This window comes from Empidonax traillii, unplaced genomic scaffold (assembly GCF_003031625.1).
Source record: "Empidonax traillii isolate 1590-97213 ecotype Southwest subspecies unplaced genomic scaffold, ASM303162v1 scaffold20:size5563877, whole genome shotgun sequence".
Classification (NCBI taxonomy): Eukaryota; Metazoa; Chordata; class Aves; order Passeriformes; family Tyrannidae; genus Empidonax; species Empidonax traillii.
Genome location: NW_020955213.1, coordinates 2,964,046 through 2,977,024, shown reverse-complemented (window position 1 = coordinate 2,977,024; position 12,979 = coordinate 2,964,046). Strand labels below are relative to the sequence as shown.

At 41.1% G+C, this 12,979-nt stretch overlaps 1 protein-coding gene across 7 annotated transcripts in view; it reads right to left on the bottom strand.

Annotated features, from left to right (window-relative positions):
- Positions 1 to 12,979, bottom strand: part of IL1RAPL2 (interleukin 1 receptor accessory protein like 2) — a 364,240-nt gene that overhangs the window by 26,087 nt on the left and 325,174 nt on the right. For all 7 annotated transcript variants that reach the window (XM_027898862.1, XM_027898854.1, XM_027898846.1 and 4 more), the window contains one exon: positions 1,907 to 2,036. In XM_027898862.1, coding sequence (XP_027754663.1) covers positions 1,907 to 2,036 — 130 coding nt within the window. The remainder of the gene's footprint in view (positions 1 to 1,906; positions 2,037 to 12,979) is intronic.

Here is a 12,979-nt window from a genome sequence, read left to right as displayed (position 1 = left end):
AACTGATTTAATATGGGGGATGCAGAGTTAAAATGTTAGAAGCTTTCCAAAGGAAAGCTGGAGTATCTTGGTCTGGTTGTAACAATTCCCTGTTACTTTTAGTTTCTCAACACAAACAGAAACATGCTGGAAAAAAACCACAGAGAATCAAACTGATGGAAAAGGCATTTAACCAGCAAGATCAACGTGGCTCATCAAATTTGAAACATACATGACAATTTTTTTGAAAAACAACAATAAATACGACTGGGTGGAAGATGTGGGCTGGCTCAGATCTCTGTCAGAATGATTAGTGCTGCTTAGTTTCCCTGAAGCAGCATACCTGTAATGGGACAGGTAAACAAGAGCTCTTAACTGCGAAAGAATCATTTGCCAAAAGTTACCACTTCAGTTGCCATAGCTACTTCTAAAGGCAAAAAGGGATGGACTGTGGCATTGCTGGTAATGATGCAGTAGGTTTTGGTAAATGCTGTTTTTAATGCTGGCTGTGATCACAGGAGATTAGGTGCGTGATAAGTAGATTTGCTGAGGAGAAGATCCACTGAATTGTGAAGGGTCTGTAAACTGAGTTAAAGCATTTTAATGGAATGAGAAGAGGGAGTTGTCACCTATTAATTTGCAACATGAATGTGTAATGAGATGGCACAATGAAGGACAAATAACAGCTTTTTCAAACTCAGTTTCACTAATAAATGCACAAAAAGGAAAAGTTTTGAACTGTGCTTAAGCTGGAGTGCTCTTTAAATACAAAACTCAAATTGTCCTTCTGATGCAGAGGAAGAACATGACCAAAATCACTCTGTTCATATATATACCCACACCAGAGACGACACAATGTCATTAAGTGCTGATTGCTTACAATAGCAGAAGTTTCCAATAATTGCTTTTTGTGGTCAGAAGCCCAAAAGAGGATTGTACACTGGCAATGTAAGATAAATTTCATCTGTGTGCAATTAAGGTGCAATGTTAGGTCAGTTATTTTAGTATATCTTAATAACCAGTGGCTAAATGGCTGAACTTCAAATTATTGATCAAGTAATAAAGCCAAGAAACCTCTCTCTGCCTGCTCCCCAAAATTACCTTTACAAGAAACTCAGATATGAGACCAAAAAATGTGCAATGGAAGGTGAAAAGACGTGCAATAGAAGGTGAAAATCTATATTCATCGTGTCTATAGGAGCTGGGACCCCCTCATCCATAGTTTAACCACAGCTTAATCTTCGCTCATAGAGCAATAATCAGGTAATTGTTAAAGAAGAGAAGATGATGCTGTTAAGTGCAAATTCCATGGAAGTCCATGGGGATACAAGTGAGTGTTTTCTTTACAGTTGGTACAGTAAATGATAACCAGCATCAGGAACAAGCCAAGCACAAGTTGGATATCGGGCACAGCCACTTCTTTTCCTTCCTTTAAGTGTTAAGTCTGGAGGAACAAATGCTGCTCTTTGAAAGTCCTGGTTAAGGCACACTGAGAGCTGCATCACAGACAGACAACACATGCAGTAGAAGAGAAAAAGTATGGTGGCTTTGACAGGAGACCATTCATCTTCAAGATTAACACTGATGCTGAAATGAATGTCACCTTGCCAAGGACTGCCACATGGGACAGCTGCACTGGGCAGCACCATTTCCACACAGGGCTAAAATCAACCCCTGGAACACTCAAGAGACACTTCAGCTACCACCTACCAGGGGAATTTGATAACAGATTTTCAGGCACTTGGATAGCTACTGTGTCTTCAGAGTTTAGGAAGGGGAGGGATCAACTCCCACAGCCCTGGCTCCAAGTCATTAATCACTCTTTAGACAGAAAACAATTTTCACTTTCAATTAAAAATCTGTTAAGAAAACTCAACAGGCTTTTGGGACATACAATAAGTTTAACAGTAAATAATCTAAAAAGTACCTGACTTCGCCTTCTCTAATGTGACCTTCTAACTCTTCTATGAATTTCTCTCCTTTCATCCAGTAGATCATGGGGCCTGATTCTCCACTGAATCCAAAGAAAGCTTTGCAGGCCACAGTCAGTGGGTTTCCTGAGGACAAAAAGAAGAGAGAAGGTTAGAGACTATGTCATAGCTACTAATGAAAGAATTATTATACCTCAGATAAACCTCCTCATTTAAAATTGGAAGAAAAAAAAAAGAAGGAATAACTCTAAAACAGGAAAAAGAGTGATGTTGATTTCCATCTACAGGAAATAGCTGTGAAATGAAACCCTAAGGTTATCTATCATTTAATTTTTCCCAGAAAGATACTATGTGAACAATGAGAAGATATGGAAATGGTGGCAACATAAGGTGATGATTTAAGCAGCAGACTAAAGAACTCTTCCTTTCAGCTCTGCAAAAATACTTCCCAAAGAAAGAAATTAAAACTTGGAAACTAATCAGATTTCTTTCCTCTTTGAGAGTTCAGCATTTAGATGGGATTTAGTTTGGCTACAGCTCTAACTGTGTTAGGTAGTCCAGGACTGTGCTTACACTGCCAGGACAGATGGTCGTCTGCCTGCAGAAGACAAAAAAAAACCTAACAAAAAACCCCAGCAAAACCTCAAACAAGACAGGAAATTCATGAAACCATGCCCATTCCCTTGGTATGCAAATACAGCTCCTGCACCCACTTTTCTCTGCCTATTTTACCCCACACAGGGGGTCCAGGTTACAGAGCAGCTGTAGAATCAGCAACTTAGATGGGAGGACAGACCACATTTAATGTCAATGGAGACTCCTTCTAGGACTTGGATCAAGAAAGGAAAGCCCAAATGAATCCTATTGTATTTGAAAGAAAGGTTTTATCATGTCAGCCATCCTCAGTGTCAGCAGGAGACTCTCTGAAATATAACAGGCCTACAATTTTCACAGGGGTTAAGCATTTGGAGCACATCACTTGGTTGAGCATGGGCTAATGATTGACTTACTGTGCCTTAATCAGTTACCTCTTGTCTGCTCAGGAGTGTTAACTTGCTGTGTGCACACTCAGAGCGTATCAGAGCTGTGTGTTAAAGTGTCTTTGCCTAAACCCTGACAGAGCTGTCCTAAGCCAACTACTTGCTCTTGTCTATCCAGTATTTCAGCACCCAATTTAAGACATGTCTAAAGAGCCTGATTAGTCAGGAAGCACCGCACTCCCAGCCATGGAAAATCAGCTGCCTTTAAATTGTTTCCAAGTCAAGATCCAAAATTGCAAGTCCTTTTGAAACATTAGGATACAGCAAGAAAAGATTTAAAGGCTGCACTTGAGTCTCTGTTTCTCAAATAGCAAAAGACAAAAATGGAAAGTGTTTATCCTGAAAATGTTTTCCAGACTCTCTAATTATCTCCACATTCATGATGAACTCTGGCACCACAGCTGGCCACTGAACACGTGCTGATGCTGACAGATTATACAACCAGAGCAAACATACAAGAGAGAAGGAGGGGTGGATATTCACAGTTATCTGCACATCCACAACACCGGCTACCATCAGAAAAAAATCCAAACTTCTACCTAATGAAGACTCAGAAGCACTTCTAGGTAGACTTTTAATTTCACTACAACCTCACCCAGCCCTGAATTGGTGGAGTGGAGAATTGGAGCCCCTGGCTACATTCACCTCACTTTCTCCAAACATGCTGAATGCCTGTGTGGTGTGAGGTCTTTCGTGCCACTTGCCTTAGAGTGACAATACCCATCTTTTTAAATACCATTTGGTGAATCCTAGCATTGGCTGCTCAGTCCATGTTTGATTTTAATGGAAAAAGACATTGTAGCAATGTGTAAAAGGAAAAGGATAGATGTGGCCTATCAGCATTGACAATATTTGCCCTTTTTCTGTCTCACCACGCTGGGCCCTGAGTGTTACAGGCAAAATATATTACAGAGCATGCTTTTTCTCAAACTAGCAGATTTTTACTTAAAAACAAGCCCTGAGAAATGAGAATATTCCAAGGTGAGCCTAATATAGCTATACATGCAGAGTAAATATCCTGAGGTAATACGTCTGGTCTGAAGAAATAAAAAGTTTTCTACACAAATAGGAAAATCTAAAAAACCCAGCTGTTGGTACACAGCTTCTGTAATAAACAAAGCCAATATAAAGCATCAGAAGTCTTTACTGTGACAGCCTGCATGATCTGAACATGCCTGGGCAGATCTATTTCCTAGCTTTGCCACCAGGGAAACCAGCAGAATAAACTAGTACCATCAACAGCAAAATCTGGAGTGAATTTGTATTTTCAGCTCAAAGTCTTGGATTGGCCACACCTGAAAAAAACCCATAGTTAATCTCATCTGCAAACCCATCGCTGACTAGAGGGTGGCATAAGCAAGTGTTTCTCATGGAATAACTAATATCTCAGTAGCAGAATGATGTGCATCTGGGTTGAGCTGATCTGTTCAGGGGTGGAAAGAGTTTGGGGCTTAATGACACCTTGAAGTCCCATCCAAGCTCCGACTCTCACTTCTCAAGCTGGTAAGGACAGCTCGCTCTTCTGCACCTCTCTAAAGCAGCTTCTGGTTTGTAACTCTCATCACTCCTTTGTGACTGGCAGCAGGACACAGTCAGAAATGTAACACCGGCTCTTGCACTTTACCTCCCCAAATGAGACTCCATAAGGAAAGTCAAGGAGGTTTCCCCTCTCCTGCTGTGTTCAGACAGCCACAGCAGCAACTTGTTGCTACTGGTTTTCAGGGAACTCCAATCAATTCCCATCCATAAAAGCATGTCTCACTGCATTTCCCCCAATTACTGTGATCCTAAAAATGAGGCTGATTCCCCTGATTCCTAAATGTACCCTTGAATATGTGGAGAAACAGGCACTGAGCATGGAAAGTGCCCTTCTGCAGGTCTTGGTTTTGGGGCTGGCTTCAAGCCCTGCAGTATCACACTGAGTCACAGCTCCAGGCAGAAGGAACTAGCAGGCAATTTGTCACTCCAACAAACCATCTTGTGTAAGGCCCAAACTTTTGCACATTTTTACTGCTATTCTGCACGACCCGAGTAGTTCCAATACTAAGTATTCTTATTAAGAAATATTCCCCTTGCATCATTCAATTAACAACATCAGACCTCCTACAATGAATGATATCCTAATATTTTTTTCATTTATAGATGGATTCTGTTTAAATCAGATAGACATTTCAGGTGCATTTTTACTTAATAAAATCATCTGCTGAGAAACAGAGAAAATTATTAGTGAGATTTCTAATGCATCGACAGTTAGGAAAGCGTTTGAAAAAACAAGGGAAGGAAGCAGAAAAGCTTGTTTATAGACACCACTGAGTCTTCTGCTTTGCTGGGGTCACCTTGTTACACTAAAGCTGCAGGTTCCAGCAGAAGTCTCTGCTTTAGCTTTTCTCCCTGCCCTGTCAATCAGGCAGGCTTGTTGCAAACTCCCAGCTGATAAGACACAACCACTGGCAATAAGAATGGCTTTTATTACTAAATCTTACTGTACAATTTTCACCTGCCCATTTTCACAATAAATCTGTGTGAACTCTACCATACGTCTCAGCAACTTGTTTTTCTGACAAGGAGAATTCCACAGAAATGTAATTACTGAAGCAAAAGAGCTGCCTGGTGGTGGTAGAAGTATTGGCTAAGGATGGAAAAAGGGTCTGCAAAATAATTTAGCCAGGAATGATTCTTAATGTGCTTACTGCAGGGCCGACATGCTTTGAAAGAGAATCACAAATCCTGCAGTATAGTCTCTCTTAAATGAGATATGCTCCAATCATCGAGTAAATGAAGCTCAAAATACCTAAAAGTTTTTCTGTCTTTTAAAAACTCAAAAGACTTTTAAAAACTTAAATGCCAAGGCTACATGACTGACCAGCATGGAAGACAAAGGCTCTTCACAGATCATAACATCTGCCTTATGCCAAGGTATTTTTCAGGACTTATTTTTTAAAGGCAGATTGGTTGCTTGTTCTTTTTCACTTGTTTTGCACAAACAGGTTTATTTTGTGGATTTGATGCCCACATCAGAGAATATGGACTGATGCTCAATGCTTCCAGCAAATCAGGCTTTCACTCATTGGCAAATCATCTCAGAGCAAACCTCTAAAGGAGCCAAAGTCATCTGTGAATCCTTGGGTGCTCTTTTTTTCCCTATGGCTTGAAAGACATTAGTTGTTTTTCCAATTCTTTCACATTTTTTTGCCAGATACAACACTGGTCTCAGCAAGCCTGAATTGAAGAAGATGATCCTTCCCATCTGGTGGCAAAACCGACTGAAAGTGCAAAAGGCTTCCTATTGTACTAAGCAACATCAGAAGTCAATCCTGCACACGTTGCTGGCTGAATTTACACCTTCTGTTCCACCTGGGTGCTAATACCATTTACTGCAATATCACTGCTTTCATCTACTCCAGGGCTGGATGCTGTGTGCACATAGAAGGAAAGACAAGTGCACTCCTGCCACCAAAAAGTCATTTCATCGCTCCAAGTCCCTTTTATCGATGCATATGCATCATGTAGCTCCTCTCTGATAATGCTGCTTGTGTCTCTTTCCCTGTAAGACTAACAGAGAAGAGTGTTGGCAAAGGAGCAGCTTCCCACTCGACACATGCAGATGTTATGCAGGCACTTCATGGGCTTTGTTTCTTCTGTTTGCTCAGGCAGAGGACAAGAAAGGCAGGTTACTTACCACATCTCAATAAGTGCATTCTACAAGCTGTCTGCAAAACTGAAGCTGACTTTCCAGGCTGTGAGGTTTGCAAGGCAAATCACCATGTCACTGACAAGAACATTATTGTTCTAATGTGCTTTACAAGTGCTAGAAAGCGGCCAAAGAGCAGCAGAGTGATTTAAATTCCCCTGGCAAGGCAGGCTGGATTGTATACAACCCTGAAGTAAAGAACACATTTCCTTTTCTTTCAGAAGGACATCCTGGATAAGAAGATATGGGAGACAGAGCTTATGCCTGCAATTTATCCACAAAACAAATGCCGGGGGCAACACAGACCTTGACTCATGAAAAACAATCTCTGTGTGTGGTAGTTTCTCTCTAGTTAGCAGAGAATGTCAATTCTCTCCAAGTCCCTTACAAGGACATCTTCTGAGCTGCTCTCCTACGCTCGGCAGCAACAGCAGAGCCCAGCAGCACACCACTTCTTATTTACACAAAGCTACAAACACCCCACAGAAACCACAGATACATTATCTTTTATTTTTCCCTGGCCATTTCCTGGCATTGTTTGATCAGAGGTTCCATGGTTTGTTTAGTTCAAAAAGACTAATAAAGACAGTGCTAATTACTATACCTGGGCTTCTTTTCCCTTCTGTTTTACCTGGCTATTCTACAGAATACAGGCCTAGCTGTGTGCTGAACCATGTTATCACATTTAGGTAAAAGTCTCATGAAGTTCAATGAGTAGTTTCAGCTTCAGTGGATCCAGTGAAAATAAAACATATTCAAATCAAATTATTTTCCCTCACCAAAAAAACATAATTACAGAAAATGCTATAATATTTCAAAACTCTATTCCAGCAGGCAGTAGATTCATGACTGGATATGAGCCTTCCAAACATTTGCATAATTAAAGCTCAGCCAGGAATTAATGAACTGAAAGCATTTTAAAGAAAATTAAGAAACCTGCTTTGGGTGGTGATAATAATTGCCTTAATAAGATAAATTTATAGTGAAATCAAACCTAACTAGCCTCCAGACATTAATTTCAAAACAGTTTAAGAACATTTGAAAGCACACCCATATATATATATAATTAGATTGTTTTAGTCTCCAAGTGTCTAAAAGAAACAGCCTAAAGGAGGTGCTCTTCCCCTAAGTACGACCCTGTGCTAGAACAGCACATGCAGCCACTACAGTGGTATCCTGGCAGCTGTACTGATGTACAGGAAAAATAAATGGTGGTACTACATAACTTACAGTAACTTGGCTCTTCACTCACATAAGAACTTTTTGACTAAGGCAAGTCTTTGGCAATAAAAAAAGAGACCAGTAAAAACTTTGACAAGAAAAATGCAAGAGATCTTTAGGTCTTGTTTTGTCCTCTGTAGTTTATGATCTTAATTTTAACTTTCTTTCCTGCCCTGCTCTTATTTCTTATGCCCTGAGACATCACAAAACACACAGCCGTGAGATATTTGTGTTTTTCTGTTTCACTCAAGTAAGCAAATAGCATATATAAAAAGTAGGATAAAAATAACAACTAACAACAAGCAGCAAAACTCCAAACATGAAACAAAGCAATGAAGCCTCTAGACAGTTTGTTGCCAAGAACACAAGTAAATGCATTTGCTGTCACTCCATATAGCCCCGACTGTTGCTAATTTAAACAACACAATCACGACCCAGTGCAAGGGCTGCTTGTAGGCTTGGTTGTTGACTGTTGTTCCCACAAAGAGAGAAAAACAAAACTAAAAAACACACAGAAGGCTGAAATGTTGCTGATAAAAATTTATCAGATGTTCCAAAAATGAATCAATCAAGGCAAAATCACCTAGAGCAACTTTCTTCCAAAAAAATAACACCCAGAAAAACATCCCAAGCCCTGCCTCCCTCCATTGCCAAAGAAAAAAAAAGTTAACCTCACCTAAATCCTATAAAATCCTTTATCCCATTTTCAGAAGTGCCTGGGGGTCATAATTTAAAATCTTAGTCATTGAGAGCTCAGGTGTAACTGAAAGTCAAGGATTTTAGCTTTCCAGTTAGTCACCTCCAATGAAGACAGATGCTTAGTGGCATTTCCAGAAGCAGCTTGACAGCTGCCTTGTGCTGACTTTAACTTGTGCCCAATGCTGAGGTCCTTATAAAAATCTCACTTTTGTGCATTTTGAGGCATGGAAACATTATTTAAGAAGGGAAGTGCCGTACAGGTACTTGGAAAACATCCCCTCGGTGGTAGGGTTGCAAGGGCTGGGGCAGCCCAATGGCAGCAGAGCAGTGACATCCAGAATAAGGTGAACTAAGCAGAGAGTGCCATGGAACAAATCATCTCGAGATGGCCAAGGCATGGACATGTCCCCATGCTGTCACAGCAATCATTCCTCTCACTGCTCTGAGAAAAGAGCGGGATGGGAAAAATCATTCAGAGGGACACTTGCTTCCTTAAACTACTGTCCCATGGTGAGGAGGGGAAACAGTCAACTATTTGAGCTACAAAGAGATGCTCCTGTACTGTCACAACAACCTGCTGGCTCAAGGGGAAGGTAGGGTCCTATCCCACACAGTGCTGCTCTGAACATACTGTGACATCAATTTTTTACAAATATGTCAATAAAAAACCCTAATTCTCCCTGAACAGCTCACTAATACCTCTGTAGTGCCCTGCAGAAGGCATGTAGAGCCAGAAAAGTTAGTGTGTTAACAACGTCTGGAATATCACCTTGATGCACATATTTCGACATTAAGTAAGTCCTTTCCTCTCTCTGCTTCCATGCTCCTGACACAGCACAGGAGAAAGGGATGGGAGGGCTAAGAAAAAGGGCCAGACACAAGAGGCAGTAACTGCAGCAACCTTCTGATTTCTCCAGCTTTCCCAGCCTTCCTGACACAAATCAAATGCAGTGCTGGGTCCTGGTCAAGAGGATGAAGAGACAGATATCAATCACCTCTGACAATGAGTGTAACCACAACTGTCACCTCACTTGGCCTCAGTTTTGTAGGTGGCCTCTCATCCACGGGGGGAGAGGACCTACTATGGCTTGTGATGATGCAAATTCCCACTTCCCCTGCACAATGGGACCAACAGGGACACAGCTACGAGATCAGCTTGTACCCAAACAAGAATCTACAACTGACTGATGTGCTAAAAACTCAGTAAATGCTCAAACATTTTGCTGAATAGGAAAAGGGTTCCCTGTTCATTAAATTTAAGCCCATATTTAAGTGCCATGCTGAGTACGGGCAACAGTGAGTTCTAAATAAAAATCTATTTACAAAAAAGATTTAAAAAGAAAAACAACAGCCACAGAGCAAAGTTTTCTCCAAGCTAACTGCAGTAAATATTTCCCGTTTATTATTTACTAAATTAGAGATAGCATTCAGGTTGAGTAGGACAGTAAAACACAGTTCAATAAATACAACCTCTATTTTGCTTGTTCTGTGAATCAATATTGTTCACCAGTTGTCCAATAAAGATCTTACAGGGAAGATCAACCTCTTATAATTTGTAAAAATTAAAGGGCACATTTTTATTTGTCCTTCTTATTGTTAAAAAATGATTGTTAATCATGATAATCAACCCAATCATGATAAAAAACCCAAATAAACCAGAGAAGATAGTATTTTAAAAATATCAATCACACAGAAAACTCACAGTTTACATAATGGTTTTTTGTTTGTTTAGTTGGGTTTTGGTGTTTGTTATTTTCTCAAAACCTCAGGTTAAGAATTTTTTAACCAAGACACAAGACCTGCAAAAGAGACTTAGGGATGCAACAGTCATATAAAACTTTGTTAATTTAGAAAAATTCTCAGAAATAAAATTACCTATTCCTAAAGAGATATAGTGACATCTCCTTGTGCTCAGTAATTTGAGCCATCATCTAGCAGTTCAGCCAAGTGCCATGTTGAAAGTGACCTTGTTATTTTTTCTGTGACAGATGTGATTTACAGAAGTCAATGGACTAATTGCCCTAAACCTATTAGGACTCAGATTTACCCTAAGCCTTTTGCCTTGCATTCAGTTGAGGGTATTCCCATTAACCACACATTAAATGTAATTTTAGTTGCACAGGAATCTAATAGTCTCACTTTTCCCTAGGTGAGTGCCAAACCACGACATCTGTAACTCAGAACTCCTAAATTCTGTCCCCTCGCTTTTTTCTCCCCCTGGATCTTTACACACAGTGAAGGCACAACTCGTGGTTTCAACCTCCCCAAATCTACATAATTCACCCTATTTTCAACACTGCTGATTGACAATGATTCAGATAATTTCAAAAGTAAAAACCACTTCCTTTGCCCAAGCAGAAACTCCTGCAAATGGGAACTCTCCTCTTTTATAAATAAAGAAGTAAAAGACCTTCATCTGCACCCACATCCCCCTCCCCCAGCTCTCGGGGAGTGGGATTCATGTCTTCACTAGACTTAGAAGAAGATGTTATGAGTTTGAATCTGAAATCTATTGAGAATAGGGAAGCTATTATGCTCTGCTGTGGAGAATTCAGCGTGAATATCCATTTGGGAGAGCCATGTTATGAGCACGTTTATTCGGAACAACCTCCTGAGAATTTATTGTGAACCCATGTGGTTGACCTTAAAAAGACAATCTGCTATTCAAAAATAAAGAGGAATCAGGAAATAGGGACCATGTCTCTGTCAGCCGTGTTATGCACAACAGGCAAGGCATCAGTGAGCTCCTGTCTGGCCCAGCCTGCTCTTTACTCCAGCATACTGGGATCAGCTGTGCAAGAGCACTCAGCACACAAAGCTGGCTCCCACTGAAAGCAGCTTTGATTTTATACACTCCTGGAGCCTCAGAATACCCCCCCTGCCATGTCATACCCACAGTGGTGTTTGGATATAAGGCTGTATCTTAGGAGCTCAGAGCAGTATCTTAAAAAAACCCTCCTGAGAGAAAAGCTTTGCTCTTCTTTATTGCTTATCTCTTTTCTTAGCTGTGCTAGTGCCGAGAAGGAAATTAAGCTGCTCCCTGCAAGATGTACTGTGAAACCTTGGCTACTTTCAGTGTCAAGATTGTTATTTGAGTTTTTCTTCAAGTGCCAGAAACCTTTACATGGCCTGCACCTCTGAATTAACCAGAGAAGGATACAGGCTTACTCTTCCCTCCCTTGGGAAAGCTCCTGCCACCATCCAAAAGGACCCAGGTAATAGTGATCATCTGGAAATGTGATGGTCTAATTACACACAGATGGGCAGGAGCGAGAGCAAAGGACTGGCCTTTAGAGATGTGCATCTGCTACCTCTCAGAGCACTTAATAAAGCTGTGCCTGCAGCTGGCAACAGGCAGAGGCAAACGTCTGCCCCTAAGTTTTGACAATGTTTCTTTTAAGGATTTCTAAAGGAATGCTGTGTATGTTCTCAAAAGCTCATGTAGCAATACAAAATAGAGACAAATACAACAGAAAAAACCCTGGATTTTCAAAATTGGGAAAGACAGTATTGCTCCAGCACAGGGGGACATGAACATGGCAGTGCTTTGTTGTTATTTCCCACTCCAACACCCAGAGGAATACTGGCAGAGGGTTACCAGAGCTGGGTGATACCTGTGAAGAGTTGATAGCTGCCCTGAGGGGGCTGCTGCACTTTGAAGTCAGAGGTTTTTCTCAAGGTCTTCTTCTGCTGACTCTGCTGAGTATTAGAGAAAGAAAAGGCTGGGTAAAATTTTCCCTCTGTTTGGATAATTATCTTCTGTGCTACCTTGTTGAGGACCAATGTGTCTGAGCCAATTTCTTTTATTTCTCTGTCAAAAACATAATTATTTCCTTAGCTGACTCATTCTTCCTCGGGCTAGGGCTCAGAAAAAGACAATAACTTACATTTGTCAGGAATCATCCTGACTGAAGTCTCTGCCCCTTAGCTCCCTCCTACAGCCTGAATCTCCACTACTGTACCTGTGCTAACTCAGGGGTTGACAGACAGCTTCTTTTCTTGGGTGTGTTTTATATACAGGTATGGTTTACTCTGGGATTTCACTGGAGGCTTCTTAATATTTTGCCTTATACGCCACTGCTGCTGCATTTCAGCCTAGTATTTCTTGGCAACATTTCCCTCTGCTGAGTTGTGCAGATATTGGGCAAGATTAACTTCTTAGCTCTTCCATCCCCACCTGAAAGCCTGACTTGAGGAAGATAGGGCCGGATGCAGCATATGAAAAATCCTTCCCATGTCGCAGAAATCCAGCTGTGGACAGTGCTGCCTAATGAGCAGGGGAGTAGGGGCAGTGAGGAAAGAGCCTGAATCTTCACAGGTAAAGGAAGGATTCTGCTGGCTCTGGTCGTGGGAAACGAGGCTGACTCAAGGCATGTTGAGGAGCCTCTGAAAGCAGTGAAGCAGTGCTCCTTTGGGGA